The 19,957-nt window shown below is 44.3% G+C and overlaps 1 protein-coding gene across 1 annotated transcript in view; it reads right to left on the bottom strand.

The window, feature by feature from the left end:
• Positions 1-19,957, bottom strand: part of LOC139765984 (uncharacterized) — a 94,306-nt gene that overhangs the window by 37,931 nt on the left and 36,418 nt on the right. The window contains exon 3 of the mRNA XM_071694016.1: positions 18,157-18,242. Coding sequence (XP_071550117.1) covers positions 18,157-18,242 — 86 coding nt within the window. The remainder of the gene's footprint in view (positions 1-18,156; positions 18,243-19,957) is intronic.

Below are 19,957 nucleotides of genomic sequence, written 5' to 3'. Positions count from 1 at the left end.
ATGCTAACGAGAGAAACTGAATAGGCTGTTATACATATGTATATATACATATGTATTTTTTATCATTATACTTGTTACCCTTTTCCCGGGTCAACGAGATTGCGCCAGGGAACAGACGAAGAATGGCCCATGCACTCATATACACACACAGATATACATACACACTCATACACGTATATATTAACATATATACACATACGTACATACATACATACACATATACATATATACCCATGTACATATTTATACTCGCTTGTCTTGATCCATATATATATATATACCCTCCGTCCTCCTCATAGCAATATGAAAATCTAAATAATTCTCTGGGAAGACCCACTGATTGATCACGCGTAACAGACCTCCGCTGATTCGCGAGGGGGGAAATGAGTACCAGAAAATATATCATATTACTTTCGCTCCAGCTGAGGCAGAAGTCGTAGATGGGGATCAGGTGTGTATATATATATATATCTACGAGAGTCTCTCCTGTAGATGTAAGAGGATGGGAAGATTTTTTTTTTCTACTCAACTCAGAAGAAATGGGGAAGGTCGAAGTCCAACCTGGTGTTTTTACTATGTCGTGTGTTGGTGTACGGAGTGAGTGAGTGAGGGAAGAAGTGGTGGTGGTGGCAGAGAGAGAGGGAGGAGGAGGGAGAGCAGCAGCAGGGTGGTGGCAAGCGATAGGTCACCTCACCTCCCCAGGCAACTGGAGTAGCCGGATGTATATATATACATACTCGGGTGTGGGGAAAAGGGGGGGGATGGAGGGGATGATGATGAGGGGAATTGGGGGAGAGGGGAGAGATGGGGCGAGGGGAATGGGGGGGGGGGGAAACGTGGCGTGACAGAAGCCGGCCGCGCGAGAGGGCGACAGCTGGGAGAGGAAGAGAGAGAGAGAGAGAGAGAGAGAGAGAGAGAGAGAGAGAGAGAGAGAGAGAGAGAGATTTGAAGTGTACCCTGAAGAAGAAGAAGAAGAGTAGGAGGAAGAGTCGGGGGTCGAGACGTGTGTGTGTGTGTGTGTAGAGTTAACGGTGTAGGTGTTGCCGATGTGGGACACCAGAGGGTGTGTTGTGGGTGCAGAACCGCTTTTATATCGCGCGTGAATGTAACCGACAATGTATTGCGCTGCAGGTCAACACAAGATGTGTTGCATGTGTATGAAGAAGAGCTCAGAGAAGATCTCCTTGTGTTGTGGGCAACACAAGGCAAGTTGTGACACCAAGGAAGAGTGTGTTCCGAGTGTTAGATGAAAGAGAGTGTGTGTTGCGATGATGTGACACCAGGAACGAATGTGTTGCGAGTGTTAGATGAAAGAGAGTGTGTTGCGATGATGTGACACTAGGGACGAGTGTGTTGCGAGTCTTAGATGAAAGAGAGTGTGTGTTGCGATGCTGTGACACTAGGGACAAGTGTGTTGCGAATTGTGACCAGAGTGAGAGAAACTGCGTAGTGCAGGAAAGTTCAGGGACAAGAGGTTAACGAGAGGTCACAGAACTTGACCCCTTGTGTCCACGAACAGTTTAAAAGACATATCGTGAAGCAGCCAATGATTATTTCACATAATGACATCAATATCAAATAAAGACATATGACCATTATGAGTTATTTAAGGTCATCTCGTGCAGTAATCTAATGACAGTTATTTGAACTGCCTCATTACAGAATTAAGCAATAATTGATATCAATCAAACAAAAAAAGGTAGTTACGAGAAAAGTAGTTTACTGTCTCACAAACATAGAAACCCACTCGGTCCAGATATTTTCAAAACGTCAGATTCAAAATCTAATTTAGATGAATCGGATAACTATATAGTCAGGGAAGTCATATATATATATATATATATATATATATATATATATATATATATATATATATATATATATATATGCAGAACCTTCCCTTCACCGTGAAGAGATATATGCAACAGTCGCCACTGGAAAGAGAAAATAAGAATGGTGAGTACTTTCGTTTATTACATCCTCTCTCTGAGGATGTAATACACGAAAGTACTCACCATTTTAATTTTCTCTTTCCGGTGGCGATTCTTCCATATATATATATTTTTTTTTTTTTTTTTTTTTTTTTTTTTTTTGTCGCTGTGTGTGTGTGTGTGTATTACTCAGAAGTTCAAGTTATTTCGTCTGATATTAGTTGACCTTTTGACCTATTACATCAAATTGAATAAGCTAACGAAAGCATTCGACCTATGACCTTTTATTCCTGACCTCCTGAATGGCCGGAACTAACCTCTCTCCTTCAGGTCAATTCTGCTTCACATAATGTGAGATTTACGTGTCTTGGTGACGCAAATAGAACCTTGGTAAAGAAAACGAATCATGGTGTTAAAGAAAACGGCTGTAGACGTGTTTGTACAACGTAATTTATATATATATATATATATATATATATATATATATATATATATGTATATATATATATATATATATATATATATATATATATATATATATATATATATATATATATATATATGAGTGTGTGTGTGTGTGTGTGTGTGTGTGTGTGTGTGTGTGTGTGTGTGTGTGCTTCGCATACATATTTGTGTGCGAATATACGTTTGTTGGATAATGAAGATTATGTCTGGGAAGAGATAAAGAGGAAGGGGAGGGAGAAGGGAAAAGAGAGTGAGAGAGAAAAAAAGAAAATGACAATAAAGGTTACCTGGACGACCACACTGAACCAGTTTGGAGAAACAGAAAACGGAAGCAGCCTCCGTTTCCTAGAGTATTTCAAGGAATTCTATTTAAAACACACTTGACCCTTTGTTTGCACAAGTTTCGCTTCACTCTTTTATTGTTTTGATTCCTCCTTGATGCTCTCTTATTGAAGCCGATGTATCCACCTCTTTTATAGATCGTGTTTCAATATGTTTTTGAAGCATAGATTTACGGCATAGTGACTTCAAGCAATGACTATTATAAACCCAAGCCAACTCTATCCCTAAACTTCAAGATGGCGAAGGGTATAAAGTCCCCCGCGACCCAAGTGGACAGATCGCTGTCAGAATTAAGGTTGTAGTTCATTAGAATCGATTCTTGTATGAATTTCGACATTTGCAGAACCTTTTCTTCCACAGGACACATTGGAAATGCCAATGACTAAGTAAGAAAAAAGAGAAAGAAAAATTTCAACTCGTAGGGAAAATGCCAAGTGATCGGCAAAATTGTCACTGCGTTGCTCACTTCGCAATAGTTTACCAATATAATACCATAATAATGATAATAAGAATGATAACAGTAATGATAATAATGATAATAATGATAATGATAATAATAATAGTGATAGAACAGAGAGGTGAGGCGTAGTTTAGAGTGGAGCGGATGAACTGTTTGGACAGTAAGCTAAAAAAAAAAAAAAAAAAATTCTTTACCATGTCTAAGTATTTTGTGGGCTTTTGGTTTGTTTATGGCCTCGTGGTTGATGGCCGTGGCATGGTAAATGACTGTGGGTTTCTTTGAGTATGCAGACGCTCTAATCTTAGGTTAGCCAATGATCTAATCGTGTGATTTTGCACGTTCGTTCTTGTGCGGGGTAGAGTCAGGTTGTTTTGATGTGACGGTGAGGTCATCTGCACGTAGGAGAAGGATTGGGACAGTGTGGTCTGTAGGAGAACGTGTAGGAAAAGATCGAAGAGGTTTGGAGATACAGAGAGAGAGAGAGAGAGAGAGAGAGAGAGAGAGAGAGAGAGAGAGAGAGAGAGAGATGCTCTCCTTGGGAGCTCCAGTGTGTATACAAGAGGTGTCTGGTGGTAAGGCTCTCTCTTGAAGAACGACAACTCGATGAAAATGGCTAAGCCTTTTGTCATTATTTTTCTATTTATGGGAGGTTATGTCGAGGAGCCGCGTCAAATGCTTTATATATATATATATATATATATATATATATATATATATATTCATATGAGATTCACTTATACGTACGTCCGATATCTGGCCCATCACCAAGTAACCCAAGGTTATCTGAGGAAATCTTCATCATCAAGATAAAATCTGTGTGTGTGTGTGTGTGTGTGTGTGTCTCCCTGGTTTCTCCTACCTACTTTTAGCCTCGGATAATTTTATTAGATCCAACACAGATTTTTACCTTTCAGGTTGACCCGTGTCTTGTGCATGCCAACCAATACCGTTGGACACTTTAATGCCACTCGAGAAAGCATTATATTTTTTTTTTCTTATTTGGAAGCAAAATAAAAAGAAAATGGGTAATGACAAATATGTCTTGTTGTTCTGGAGGAAGATAAGAATATATGTGGAAAATATAAAGTCAAATATAATTTTTGATTTTGCACTTTTGCATTTTTGTTAAGTTACGAATGTTACTGTGTTCATTTGTCATTTTGTGTGTGTGTGTGTGTGTGTGTGTGTGTGTGTGTGTATGTGTGTGTGTGTGTGTGTGTGTGTGTGTGTGTGTGTGTGTGTGTGTGTGTTTTCCCTCGAGTAGGTACGTCAATTTTCATGATTTGTCCTCAAATTTGATATCAATATTCTCTATTTGTCTTGAGCGTAAATGTTAATTATCTTACTTGTATTCGAGTATAATAGACATTATTATCCCTACAATCTTTAATGTTAATATTTTTTCCCCCTTTGCGTGAGAATATTAATCATTTTTTTAATATTTCACCTTGAGTTCAGATCTTCAAATTTTAATTTCTTTTGAAGCCCGAGTGTCACTTTAATCCATACTGCCAAGTGAGAGAGATTTACAATCATTTTAGGGTTTTCCAATCATCTTTTTTTTGGGGGGGAGGGGAGAGATGAACGGAGGAGGAGGGTCATATATTCCTCCAAAATCTTGAACTCAAAGATGGTTTTTGCTGTGTCGTAAGCCTATGCGAATGTGGAACAGACTTTGTGATGTCATGTGCTCGGAGCTATCCCAATTTGTGATGGTTTTTCCGATGTTAGATGACTGCAGTCATACCAGTGTTCAGTAGGATCGAACCCTGATACCTCTGTGTATGTTCTCAATACGAGAGGGCTCACTGTGATATAGCCACGATATGCCAGGATATGCTAGGGTGTACTGCCGGATGGGGTGAAAGGGGGCGTTGGATATATCAGTGTACATAAGCCTGGTAGACGTGGCCTAGTTGTCAAACGCACTCACTGGTAGAGAAAGAGAGAGAGAGAGAGAGAGAGAGAGAGAGAGAGAGAGAGAGAGAGAGGCAGAGAGAAAGAGAGAGGGAGGGAGGGAAGGAGAGAGTGTAAGGCGTGAAATAAAAGAGAATGTAACAGGTCGAGAGAAAGTAAAGAAATATGGAAAAAATAGTGAAAAAAAGAGAGAGAAAGGTGCAAGTAAAAATAAGAAAGAAAAAAGAGAGGGAAAAAAACGGATAGGAAAAAACCTGAGATTTAATCCAGAGCTTAATATGGGAGACGGGAAAACAGAGTAACAGACTGTTTTGAACAGACACAACGGGGCAGACAACAGACACATACCACATGGCATCTGTCTGTGTAACAAACCGTTACTAGCCCCCACTTCAGTGTATACACCAAGCCTCCATCCCCATGATGGAGGGACTGTAACAAAGAGGGAAGACCCCCCCTCAAGTCTTCTCTGCTTTACACCCTTGTCTCCATCTATATAGTTTGGGATCCTAGATGACCATCAGGTCTTCAGTTATCTGTCCCTTTCCCACGTACCCTATATTGTCTTCTGTCTCCATCTATGTACTCTGCCTCCATCTCTGTACTACACATCTCCATCTAGAGACCTTAGGGTTCATTTGTTGTCCTTCAGCACATAACCTCGTCGTAGACCATCAGGTCTTCTGTGATCTGTCCCTCCCATGTTCTCACTCCTCACACGAGGTCTTTGGCATTCCCATATACCCATATGCAGCCACGCCCTCCGAACTCCTCTGACTACGAAGATACCCAGACGTGAGCGCCCTTGGGTATACAAACTCCTCCCTTACCGTAAAACACCATCCCTTAAAGCCATAACAACAGGGCGCCCTCAGGCAGGTCTCTCCTGCCAGGGGTGGTGGTGTATGGGAGATGGGGGAAAATAAAACCAGGTGGGGGAACTGCCCCTCGGAAGAATGATTATATTTGGGCGAAAATGTCGAGTTCGGTTCGAGTTCTATGTTGTGATGGCTAAGGGCGTCTGGACGAGGACCGTGAGGGGGGGTATCTGCAGGAGGAGGGTGAGGAGGTGGAGGGAGTGGAGGGGCCTTCCTAGCTATAGAAGGGGGAAGGGTGGTGGGTCGACCGTTGCACGTGACTTCGTGTAGCACATGGCCCGTAGCGCCACGTGATGTTAGTGGTGCGTCCACACCGTCTCCGTAACGCCGCGTGAGGTTAGTGACGCGTTACCATCACCTCCGGCACACACAGATCCCGTGACAATTAGTAACGTGTCCGCACCGCCTTCGGCACCACGACAAGTTCCAACGGTCTCAGTAACGCGTTACCAACGCCAAGGACACGCCCTTGACATCAGTAACGCGTTACCAACGCCAAGGACACGTCCTTGACATCAGTAACGCGTTACCAACGCCAGGGACACGTCCTTGACATCAGTAACGCGTTACCAACGCCAGGGACACGTCCTTGACATCAGTAACTCGTTACCAACGCCAGGGACACGTCCTTGACATCAGTAACGCGTTACCACCGCCTTCTACACAGGTGTGCCAGGAGTTAGTAACGCGTTATTGACCACCGCCTCCATAAAAAAAAAAAAAGAAAAAGGTCCCGTTACCACGCCGGGCCGTCAGAGAAACGTTACCTCAGCCTTCAGGCCAGAACAGGTTTTCGTGACATCCCGTAAGAGAGAGAGAGAGAGAGAGAGAGAGAGAGAGAGAGAATAATCCACCCGCGTCTCTTGCCAAAAGACAAACAAACGCCAATGCCTTACCCTCGCACAATCTCAGGCAGGCTGTCACAACACAAATGGAAAAAAAAGAATAAAGAAAAGAAAAGGTGGGGGTGAAATGATATACGGGGGTGGGTGGGGGGAAAATGATATACCACGCGACTAAACATTATATGCCCCCTGTCTTTCATCCCTGGGATTTAAGGTGCTTCTGCGTTTTGTTGGCGTCAGACCCCCTCACTTTCCTCCATGGGGTCCAGAGAGCACTTCCGGGGACATGGAGCGGAATGCCCCGTTTTGAAGCCACGAGAGAAAAAAAAAAATTGATGGGAAACGAAAAAAAATGTGTTTCAAAGTCTCACCGCCTTTGACAGGGTTCGCCGTCATTGACCCTCTGATTAATCACACTTCCGGGACATACCTCAATGGTCTAATCGCTCTTGATCAAAGCGTTGGGAAGGTGTTAAAACCCATCATGGAAGATCTTGCATCCTTTCATTCACCAGGGAAAGATCTTGACTCCTTTTGGGTCTTAAGTCTATATAGAAGGAGTCTTGAGTCTATATATATATAAGGTCCTGGATATCTATGTTTTGGGTCCTAAGCCACTGTCAGAAGTCTTGATTTATGAAGACCGGTCTTAGATGGTTATGAGAGGTCCTTTATCAAAAGCATTATGGAAGGTCTTGTAACCTATATAGAAGGTCAAAAGAATTTTGGAAGATCTTGAACCATGTTGGAAGTTCTTCATTCATTAAGGAAGGTTTTAAACCATTTGGAGAAGTTCTTAAACTATTACGAAAGGTTTCAAACCATCATGGAAGGCCTCAAACCATTAGGAAGGTCCTTAGACTATTAAGAAAGGTCTTAAACCATGATAGAAAGTCTTAAACCATGATAGAAGGTCTTAAACCATGATAGAAGGTCTTAAACCATCGTGGAGGTTCTTAAACTTTTAGTAAAGGTCTTAAACTTTAAGGGAAGGTCTTAAACCATTATGGGAGGCGGTCTGACATCATGGTTTTCGTCGACATTCTTAGTATAAGGTCCGGCCTAACGACTTAAACGTATTTAGCTTAGAAAGGAGGTCAAGAGGTGAGCTGATAGAGATGTTCATCAATGGTCATCATATCATCTTGCACGTATTTAAGACTAGATTTAATCGGATATCACTGGCAGTAATGGATACAAACTCGTTGGCCAACGACGTCTTCGAATAAGGCAAAGTATTTTTTCCTCTCAAAAAGGCTCTTCAAAGATATGGAATGATTTACCATTGAGAGGAGTAGGAGAATAACCAACTCCATGATTACTTTTAAGAATATACTTGACGCGCGGCAGATAAACCAGCCGTGGACCAGTTAGGTCTCCTGTTGTCTTTCTTTCTCCTGTAAACTCCTGTAAACTCATGTAGACTCTTGTAAACTCACGTAAACGCGACTGATGATATTTGTGCCTCCTTACTTCCACATAAAATCTCTAAGGTATTTCTCCTTTCAGTCATCTTACCTATTTTTTTTTAGGGTTTTTACTGAAAACACATTAGTATCTGGGTGTCTTAACTCTCCCACCATCACAAACAGTCTTTTAAAAGATCCAGTGGTGTGTTGATCCTTGTCATTCCTTTGGAAACATTGAGCAAACTCCTCTGGAAGATTCATCTTTCCCCAGTAAAATGAACGTCACGCCATTATTCTCCTCGAATGTCTATTGACATGACTTCATCTCCCACGTAAGATCCTGATACGGTCTCTCCCACATCCTCCCACCACGTAAGATCATAACACGTTCTCTCCCACCTCATCCCCCGACGTTCCTCCTCACACAACACCCCCTATGTTCCCATCTATTCCATGTTCCATACACACACACTCCTACCACAGGATCATCATTCACCTCCCTCACCATAGACATCCCCGTGGCTTCCTGGTCCATCTGTTTCTCCCACCGATCAAACTCCCATGACATCCTCGCCCTCTGTATCACTCCCTCCACGTCCCTAAATCCACCTCACCCCTCGCCTCTCCTCTCGCACTCCCTTCCACTAAGTCCCCGAGAGCTGACCAACTCTGACCCAAACACACACACACACACACACACACACACATGCGAGCCAACGCCCAACGGCCGTTTTAATCGCCTTATACCTGCATCATCTGGCCAGCCGCTCCCACGGCCCTGGCAGGTTGGGGAGGGGGTAGAAGGGAAAATGGGAAGAGGGCAGGCGCAGATAAGAAAATGGGAGGAGGAGGAGGAGGGCAAACGTGAAAAAAAGAAAATGGGAAGATGTCAGACGTACAGAAGAAAATGGGAGAAAGGACGACTTGGAAAATAGATGATAGGGGGCCACACGTGGTAAAGTAAATGGGAGGAGGGCAAATAGGTTATAGAAAATGGACGGAAGAAAGATTTACAATCTGTTCACCTCACTTTCTCTGTACACTGCGTTTACGTTTTATGTACGAAAATTTCAGGTAAATGAAAATGTTATATGTAAAATACAAGTGAAAATATGTAAGAGAGGGAGACCCTTCTCATGGCTTCTGCAGCGTAACGCTGCGCTACCCCCAGTACCAGGATACTGTAGACTCCCTCAGAGTGAGGAATATTTTAATGGAAACTCTGTCCTCCTTAATGATACGCAACCTCACCAAAGGTAACCCCCTTTTCGGAGAGAGAGAGAGAGAGAGAGAGAGAGAGAGAGAGAGAGAGAGAGAGAGAGAGAGAGAGAGAGAGACAGACAGACAGACAGACAGACAGACATACAGACAGATGAGAGAGACACAGGCAGAGCCCAGCACACACAGAAGCCCCCCCGCCTTACTCCTTTTCCCACGAATGACCAACCCACTGTGGCAGCAGAGACATCCGCCCTCACCGCTGGCCACGGACCGACGCGTACTGTGGGCGGACGTGCACGTCCTTGATCCAGGCCCGGCTGAAGGTCGCGGCCAGGGGTGGCCGGATGGTGTGAGGGAGGGGAGAGACAGCACGCGCTGGGGGCGTGCGAGTGCACACGTTAGAGAGAGAGAGAGAGAGAGAGAGAGAGAGAGAGAGAGAGAGAGAGAGAGAGAGAGTGTGTGTGTGTGTGTGTGTGTGTGTGTGGGTGTCTACGTGGGGACATTCATGTTTCTGTATGCATGATTATCACTACTTATACGTATGCAAAGAAGTGCATATATATATATATATGTATATCTATATATCTACATATATTGATAGACACACAGACAGACAGACAGAAAGATAGATAGATAGATAGATAGGTAGATAGATGCACTGCATGCGCATGTGTCCGTGGGAGGGGGATGAGGAGATGGGAGAAGCCAAACAAAGCCAGGTGAAGGGTTAATTGCATGACTGTAAGGCCGATTCCTCGTGAACAAGGAGGGCGCATGACGGCAACTGGGGAGTGGGGGGGGGGGGGGGGGGGGGGGGGGTTGAGGGGAGGAGGAGGGGGAGAGGGGGGTGAGGGGAGGAGGTGGGGGAGAGGGGGGGTTTGGGGGTTTCGTGCATGCTGACGGGGGACACACGGGGTCATGCATGTTCCGGCTCATGCATGGTGGGGCCTGCTGGCCTCCCTCTCTTGGTGGAGTAGGAGTTTTTACTTCGTCTTGGTCAAAGCGCGAGAACCAGACTGAGGTCATAGTGATGATGATGGTAACAGTAGTGATGATGATGGTAACAGTAGTGATGATGATGGTAGCAGTAGTGATGATGATGGTAGCAGTAGTAATGATGATGGTAGCAGTAGTGATGATGATGGTAGCAGTAGTAATGATGATGGTAGCAGTAGTGATGATGATGGTAACAGTAGTGATGATGATGGTAACAGTAGTGATGATGATGGTAGCAGTAGTGATGATGATGGTAGCAGTAGTAATGATGATGGTAGCAGTAGTGATGATGATGGTAACAGTAGTGATGATGATGGTAACAGTAGTGATGATGATGGTAGCAGTAGTGATGATGATGGTAACAGTAGTGATGATGATGGTAACAGTAGTGATGATGATGGTAACAGTAGTGATGATGATGGTAACAGTAGTGATGATAATGATAACAGAAATAACTATAATGATGATAATGATACTGATGTGAAATAATAGTTATAGTGATAACAATAAGTGATGATATTGATAATAATGATGATAATGATAATGATGATATCAATAATAATGATGATATTGATGATGATAATGATAATGATTATAATGATGATAATAATAACAATAATAGCCCTAATAATATTGATGATAAGGATGTTAATGATGATAATAACAATAGTAATAAAAATAATAATAATGATAATGATGATAATAATGATAACAGGACGTATGTAACAGTTTTGGAACTGTAAAAGTTATAGTGATGGCGAGAAAATGTTTTAGTGTGCACTTTGATGACCCGTCTATCATTGTAAGAAAAATTGATGACCAGTCATTCTGTATGTGTAAGATACACTGACGGTCTATTTATCACAATAATGAATATTGATGACCAGTTTATCAAGGCAAGGATAATTGATACTCGGTCTGCTCAAGCAATACGCACGTTATCAACCAGTCTATCAAGGCGCACGTTATTAACTAGTCTATCAAGGCAATACGCACGTTATCAACCAGTCTATCAAGGCAATACGCACGTTATCAACCAGTCTATCAAGGCAATACGTACGTTATCAACCAGTCTATCAAGGCAATACGCACGTTATCAACCAATCTATCAAGGCAATACTCACGTTATCAACCAATCTATCAAGGCAATACTCACGTTATCAACCAATCTATCAAGGCAATACGCACGTTATCAACTAGTCTATCAAGGCAATACGCACGTTATCAACCAGTCTATCAATACGCACGTTATTAACTAGTCTATCAAGGCAATACGCACGTTATCAACCAGTCTATCATGGCAATACGCACGTTATTAACCAGTCTATCAAAGCAAAACACATTGACGACCCAGTCTATCTGAGAAATAAATGCCCAGCTTACCGAACGATGTTCTAACTCAGAACTACAACAGTTACATCTTTTTTTAACACAGAAGAAACTATATTAAAAAATAAGACATATCTTCACAAACATCCCACGACACAGTCATTTCTCGAGAAACATGACGAGGTGTGTTCTGAGAAGATGATGAGGAAACACATCTTGGAGTGGAGGGAGGGAGGGAGGGAGGTGATGGTGGAGGGGAAAGAAGGAGGGGAGGGGGTTGGAAGAGGAGGGAGGTGGAGAAGGTGGGTGGGTAGGGGGACAATCTAGTGAGCGAGCTGGACACTCTCCCGTCGTGACCTGGGGAAACTCAGGTATGGTATATGGGGCAGGTTCTCCTCAACACTGTCTCAGCTCTTACTCTCCCAGAGCAGCGTGTGTGTGTGTGTGTGTGTGTGTGTGTGTGTGTGTGTGTGTGTGTCTGCACATGCGTCATTTCCTTCTCCCAAACCAGACAAGACCAATCACAGTCGCCGATGCAGGTGACATCATCGCCTACTACTATTCCTTGTCCTCACGTCCGTCTCACATTGCCAACAGACGTCACCCTCCTCCTTCCTCCTCCTCCTCCTCCTCCTTCCTCCGCCTTCTCTTCCTCCACCCTCCTCCTTCCCCCTACCTTCCTCTCCTCTCCTCCTCCTCCTTCCCCCTACCTTCCTCTCCTCTCCTCCTCCTCCTTCCCCCTACCTTCCTCTCCTCCTCCTCCTCCTCCCCCAACGCAAGCCCGTCCACCCAAATGCCCTCCCCCACGGCAAGTCCTCCCTCTCTTGATGATCAAAAGAGCTAGACACATCTGGAGGGACATTGAGGTAGATTTCCCTACCATTAACTATCTTTAAAGTGTCTTAGAGAGCGAAGGTGTGGGGTGTAGGAGGAGAATTACATCATCAAGGCTGAATTACATTTTCTGTCATACAAAATGTAATCTTCACATGTAAATCATGAGGTGTAGGAGAGGACAATTACATTATCAAGGCTGAATTACATTTTCTGTCATACAAAATGTAATCTTCGTGTGTACATCAAGCTAAACAATTTCACCTTTGGTTACGTTCTCCGCCTACCGTTTTCTGTGGCCCGGGTTCAGCGCTTGGGCGCGTAGCGGTAAAAATTGTTTAAGTGTTGAAGTGTCTCGGTTTCATTAAAGGAGTGTGGCTGATGACCACGAAGGACACACACACACACACACACACACACACACACACACGTAATACATACATAAACACACAAAAACACACCTGTTTTTTTTTCCCCCTCGTATTTTTCTACTACAAAATAAAAACTGGCGTAGGTTCTAAGAAGCAGGGGTGGAGTCCCTGGTTATATTAGGACGCGGAGGTGAAGCAAAAGCGAACACGCGTCTTTAAAAAATTCCCAGAAGACCCGTGTCTTCAGTGGAAGCCTTGAGGTGTGTGTGTGTGTGTGTGTGTGTGTGTGTGTGGCAGGGAGGGAATTCACCTCTCCACCTGGGGGTCCATACAACGGGTTTGTTTATGTGTGCGTCAGCCACCGCGGAGGGACGGGCGAGGGGAGAGAGAGTGATGGAAGGATGGAGGGAGGGAAGAGGAAGAGGGTCGTGTTGTGGTGGTGAATGATGACGGATTGGGGGGGAAGGGGAAGAGGGGCGGAGGAGGTGTTCCCTGGTTGGGTCAGTGGGTACGACACACACACACACACACACACACACACCTGGTCCACCTGTGCCTATCGTATGCAACTTGGTTCCTGTGTCTCTCCCATATCTCAAGTTTCCCATTTATCTCTCTCTCTCTCTCTCTCTCTCTCTCTCTCTCTCTCTCTCTCTCTCTCTCTCTCTCTCTCTCTCTCTCTCCACTTATCATATACCCTTTCTTTGATATTCTCTCTCTCGTCTCCTCCCTCACTCTACGCTACGTAAGACTTACTCCTTCACGCTGTGGATGGCGATTCCAAAATAGCATTGCTGTACGATGTGCTTCAGGAATTTGACCTAATCCGTCTCCTTGAAGTATATTTTAAGGATCGGGTTTTTTTTTTTTCGAGCTTTCTCTTTTAAATTGACTCCATCTCAAGTACACAGTGATCCCATCTACCCATTGGAGGTCCATAAGACTTCAATTTCAAGGCTACTTGGAGGTGAAAATATAGATATCCAACTAGGACGGTATGTCCTCCTTGCTCAGGGTTATTATAATTCCTTAATTATAACTTTGAAAGTTTTCCGATATCTTTTTCAAAGAGAAGCCAAAATATGTAAATTCATTTCAATATTTATAGGTTTTGTAAGTTTTCCCAAATTCCACAGAATCAATCGATCAAGACTTAGTGGCTTCTAGCACATGTTGGTGTAAGTGGGTGTCGTGTTGGTGTAAGTGGGTGTCGTGTTGGTGTAGGTGGGTGTCATGTTGGTGTAGGTGGGTGTCGTGTTGGTGTAGGTGGGTGTCGTGTTGGTGTAGGTGGGTGTCATGTTGGTGTAGGTGGGTGTCATGTTGGTGTAGGTGGGTGTCATGTTGGTGCAGGTGGGTGTCATGTTGGTGTAGGTGGGTGTCGTGTTGGTGTAGGTGGGTGTCGTGTTGGTGTAGGTGGGTGTCATGTTGGTGTAGGTGGGTGTCATGTTGGTGTAGGTGGGTGTCATGTTGGTGTAGGTGGGTTTCATGTTGGTGTAGGTGGGTGTCATGTACGCTATCTAGGAAATTAAATCTCTGTGTATCTTTATATTGTGCGTGGATCAGAAGCACTGCAGTGTATATACATAATTGCTGAAGTCCACTACCCCGTATGACTTTATCCTCCTACTGTTTTCCCCAAGTCTTTAGAAACTGTGACCCCCATGCATGCGATAGACACACATACACCTTACACACACACACACACACACACACACACACACATACACCTTACACACACACATACACACATACACCTTACACACACACACACACACGCACTACTTCACCGAGTGCGTCCGAATCATTGATATCAGGTCTTAGGCAACATGAGTCACCCAGAACAGGTAAAGCAAGCTGTGAGACACATCGCACCAACAAGGCACAGTCGGCACGGAACACGCGACGCTGGAATGACACAAAGTTAAGCTTATCGCTGAAGTGCTGCGTGCGACGACGCTGACTCACAGCGAAGAAAACGGGAGTAAAACAAAAGAACATCAAGAAGTGGATCCAACTCCAGAAGGCTGGGCTGAGCCGCCAACGGCGGAATCCCATGGAAGGAAGAAGTAGAAGGACTTAGCAGTTTGTTAATGCTCATAACTGGAAGCTAGACACAGGCACACACACACACACACACACACACAAATCCTTTTGTTTATTTTAGGAGAGGCTTTCGCCAACCTATTATGAATCTCGGTCAAGATAATTTTCTTTTTTATCACTTCTCCGCTGAATTCAGGTTGGGAGAGAGAGAGAGAGAGAGAGAGAGAGAGAGAGAGAGAGAGAGAGAGAGACTGTCCCTCCCTTCCCCCACCCTTCCCGCCCCATGAATTTTCGCCCTTAAAAATAATCGAAATTTGTAGGAATTCACGTGTGTATCCTTCATCCCATTAGCTCTCTCGAGTTTCTCTGACCTAAATGTAACACTGGCGACACCACACCCGAACGGCGAGGGGAAAGAAAATAAAATTTAGTATGTAAAAAAAGACAAAAGACCAAAATATGTTAAAATGGGATGACAATCGTGTTTTTTTTTTTAAGAGAAGGTCATTACAGTGACCTTTACTGTGTGTGTGGGTGCGTGGGTTTGTGGGTGTGTGTGTGTGGGTAAATAGTGAGGTTAGTGATGTGAATTATGGGTAATGGGATATAGCCTGAGGTAGGTCGGGTAATGGAAATAGATTTCCCATGGTAACGTGTGTGTGTGTGTGTGTGTGTGTGTGTGTGTGTGTGTAAAGGAGGAGGCCTGTTTCGTTCTTGGTAGCGTGGCCTGGTTCGTTCTTGGTAGCGTGGCCTGGTTCGTTCCTGGTAGAGTGGCCTGGTTCGTTCTTGGTAGCGTGGCCTGGTTCGTTCCTGGTAGAGTGGCCTGGTTCGTTCCTGGTAGAGTGGCCTGGTTCGTTCTTGGTAGCGTGGCCTGGGGGGATGGGTCGTGTTCGTTCCTGGTAGAGTGGCCTGGTTCGTTCCTGGTAGCGTGGCCTGGTTCGTTCCTGGTAGAGTGGCCTGGTTCGTTCCTGGTAGAGTGGCCTGGTTCGTTCTTGGTAGCGTGGCCTGGGGGGATGGGTCGTGTTCGTTCCTGGTAGAGTGGCCTGGTTCGTTCCTGGTAGCGTGGCCTGGTTCGTTCCTGGTAGAGTGGCCTGGTTCGTTCCTGGTAGAGTGGCCTGGTTCGTTCTTGGTAGCGTGGCCTGGGGGGATGGGTCGTGTTCGTTCCTGGTAGAGTGGCCTGGTTCGTTCCTGGTAGCGTGGCCTGGTTCGTTCCTGGTAGCGTGGCCTGGTTCGTTCCTGGTAGAGTGGCCTGGTTCGTTCTTGGTAGCGTGGCCTGGTTCGTTCCTGGTAGAGTGGCCTGGTTCGTTCCTGGTAGAGTGGCCTGGTTCGTTCTTGGTAGCGTGGCCTGGGGGGATGGGTCGTGTTCGTTCCTGGTAGAGTGGCCTGGTTCGTTCCTGGTAGCGTGGCCTGGTTCGTTCCTGGTAGAGTGGCCTGGGGGGATGGGTCGTGTTCGTTCCTGGTAGCGTGGCCTGGTTCGTTCCTGGTAGAGTGGCCTGGTTCGTTCCTGGTAGAGTGGCCTGGTTCGTTCCTGGTAGAGTGGCCTGGGGGGATGGGTCGTGTTCGTTCCTGGTAGCGTGGCCTGGTTCGTTCCTGGTAGAGTGGCCTGGGGGGATGGGTCGTGTTCGTTCCTGGTAGAGTGGCCTGGTTCGTTCCTGGTAGAGTGGCCTGGGGGGATGGGTCGTGTTCGTTCCTGGTCGCGTGTTCGTAGCGGGAAGACGACCTGGTCGTTTTCCTGGTCTAATATTTTTGGTCAAGGGAAGACGATCTGGTCGACTGGTGGAATGTTGGTATTGGGAGACGACCAATAAATCGAGACATGAGGGTTCGATGTTGCTTCACTACTTTCACTCCCTCTGTAAACAACCTTTTTTTTTTCATTTTTCTTCGGGTCGTTTAAATTTACACACGTCAGTCGTGTTGGAAGCTTCAGACGTGTTTATGTAAACGGGTAAACGATGTTTTTTTTTTTTTGCATTTTTTTCTTTTCTACGGGTAAAACTTAACATAGTTGGGTGTTGGTACACATGTCTGGTCTTCTGGCATACAGAGATAGATAGATAGATAGATAGATAGAGAGAGAGAGAGAGAGAGAGAGAGAGAGAGAGAGAGAGAGAGAGAGAGAGAGAGAGTGTGTGTGTACCCTAGGCCGTGGGGGATTTAGGTATGAGAGAACCCCTTACATTCTTACTTCTATTGGACATCTGGCTGGCTCTTCCTTCGAAACAAACTCATGGCTTCAGAGAGAGAGAAAACACACACACACACACACACACACACACACACACACACACACACACACACGAACACATTTCCCGATATTTCTTATGTATCTTTGTATCGCCTTCGATGCAAATTCACGTGGAGAACAAGACAGCATGGCCTTCCCATGGTCGGGCCAGACCTTCTCATGGATTTCCCATGAGCTGGTAACTCATCTGGGAAGGATTTCTTTTCTTTACCTGCCTGTTCAGTTTCGTCGATTAGACTCTCGATATTGAAAGGAAAGTAGTTCTGGGAAGGCCTTTGTCAAGGTTTCGAAACCGAGTTTCCCCCCTTCTGATTATCATACCAGAGTCTGTTTATATATTTCGAGGTAGCGTCAGTCAGGAACTGGAAGGAAATAAAAGAAAGAGGATCGAATTTGCTCACTTCTATCCTCAAGGGTTGAAGTGTAATGCACCGAAATTACATCTCTCCCTATGTCCACATCCAGGCCCCACCAGACCTTGCCATGGTTTTCCCCCGGGCCGTGTCATAGGTCGATAGATAATAGGTAGATAAATACATAAATAGATTCTTCCAGTATAGGACTCTGGCTATAGGTAAGAGACGGGGTTCGACTCCCGGGCTTCTCTTTCACACAGATATATATATAGCACATTTCTTGTGAGATCGTATGCATGTTGAATGTGTGTGTGTGTGTGTGTGTGTGTGTGTGTGTGTGTGTGTGTGTGTGTGTGTGTGTGTGTGTGTGTGTGTGTGTATCAGTCGACTAAAAAAGGAATGGAAAATTTGAACTCTCACAAAGGTTTTTTTATTCTAATTTCATTCTATTGTTAAAAATTCAATTTTTTCAGGAATAGAGACGAAATTAAATTTGATTTTATTTACTTACTCTGACGCTGAGACGGAGAGACCAAGGGCATGGTCCGGTAGCGAACCTCCCGTCGCTAAGTCAGGGCGAGCGAAGACCCCACACACCTGTGGTTTATAGGGAGGAAAAAAAAATGAGGAAAATTAGTTTCTAGTAAGGGTGAGGGGAGGGAGGGGAGAAAAGGGGGAGGGGGACACACTCGGGGGGGGGGGGAAGGATTCGCATATTGTGGGGATTTTGGAAGAGGGGAAATTCCCCTCAGTGTAGGGGAATAGTCCCAAGGTAAATACAAGGAAAATCCCCATCTATGACGGGGAATTAATCCCGAGGTGGGAAGGAGGGGAAAAAAATAAAATCCCCATCATGTGGGGAAAATAGTACTGTATTAGGATAAGAAAAAATCTTATGTGGGGGAAATAATGCTGAAGAAGTAGTAGGGAAAAAATTCTTATATCCATCCGGGAAATATTTCCCCAGTAGCAAGTATATTGGGAAATATTGCAGGGAAATAATTCTCTAAAAGGCTATAGTGTAATAATTACCCAATACCTGTTAAGGAAACTGACAAAGTAAAGCAATTACTGCTAAATTCCAGCTTAGAAACCGAAAGAGTACAAACAGAACATAGAAAATTATTGAAGTAATTAGGAAAGAAATTGCGTCAATAATGTGGCTGAAGAATGAAATACGAGTCTTCGACGAAGAGATGGAGAAGCTATACATCATCCAACTGAAGACAGACCATACAAACAAGATTATAATCTACTATAGAAAGCTTATGCATCTATTGAAAGCTTATGCATCTATTGAAAGCTTATGCTTCTATGGAAAGCTTATGCATCTATTGAAAGCTTATGCATCTATTGAAAGCTTATGCATCTATTGAAAGCTTATGCATCTATTGAAAGCTTATGCATCTATTGAAAGCTTATGCATCTATGGAAAGCTTATGCATCTATGGAAAGCTTATGCTTCTTGCAAAACGGAATGGGTAATGAGAAGCTTGAAATATAAGATAAAAGATGAGGAAAAAAGAAAAGAGAAACTCAATTCGCCTCGCTGGTTGAGGAAAGAGGGAAAAAAATATGTTCCTGTTAAACCTAACTGTTTGTTGCTGGAGCTAAGCTTTTTTTCAGGGATCTTTCTGTTATTTTCTGGTGTTTCTTATTACACTCGTGTTTTCTGGGAGGCCCAAGAGGGAATAGTTTTCCCAGAAGTGTGTGTGTATGTGTGTGTGTGTGTATGTGTGTGTGTGTGTGTGTGTGTGTGTGTGTGTATGTGTGTGTGTGTGTGTGTGTGTGTGTGTGTGTAGGTATGTGTGTGTGTGTAGGTATGTGTGTGTGTGTGTGTGTATGTGTGTGTGTGTGTGTGTGTGTGTGTGTGTGTGTGTGTATGTGTGTGTGTGTATGTGTATGTGTGTGTGTGTGTGTGTGTATGTGTGTGTGTGTATGTGTATGTGTGTGTGTGTGTGTGTAGGTATGTGTGTGTGTGTGTGTGTGTATGTGTGTGTATGTGTGTGTGCGTGTAGGTATGTGTGTGTGTGTGTGTGTGTGTGTGTGTGTGTGTGTGTGTGTGTGTGTGTGTGTGTGTGTATGTGTGTGTGTGTATATGTGTGTGTGTGTGTAAAGGCAGCGTTCGTAATTTCCTATTCGCGCAGTGCGAGGGAAGGCGAGTTTAATAGCTGTTGGACACCATTTCTCGACCTTTTGTATCTTCATTCAATATTCTCAATGTCTATTTACTGTCCACAGTTCACTCCATGCTTCCAGAACTCTTAACATTATTTGTAACAAATATTTTGCTCATCTTTTTTTGTGACAAT

Source organism: Panulirus ornatus, chromosome 56, assembly GCF_036320965.1.
Source record: "Panulirus ornatus isolate Po-2019 chromosome 56, ASM3632096v1, whole genome shotgun sequence".
NCBI classification, from domain to species: domain Eukaryota; kingdom Metazoa; phylum Arthropoda; class Malacostraca; order Decapoda; family Palinuridae; genus Panulirus; species Panulirus ornatus.
This window is presented reverse-complemented; position numbering and strand designations above follow the sequence as displayed.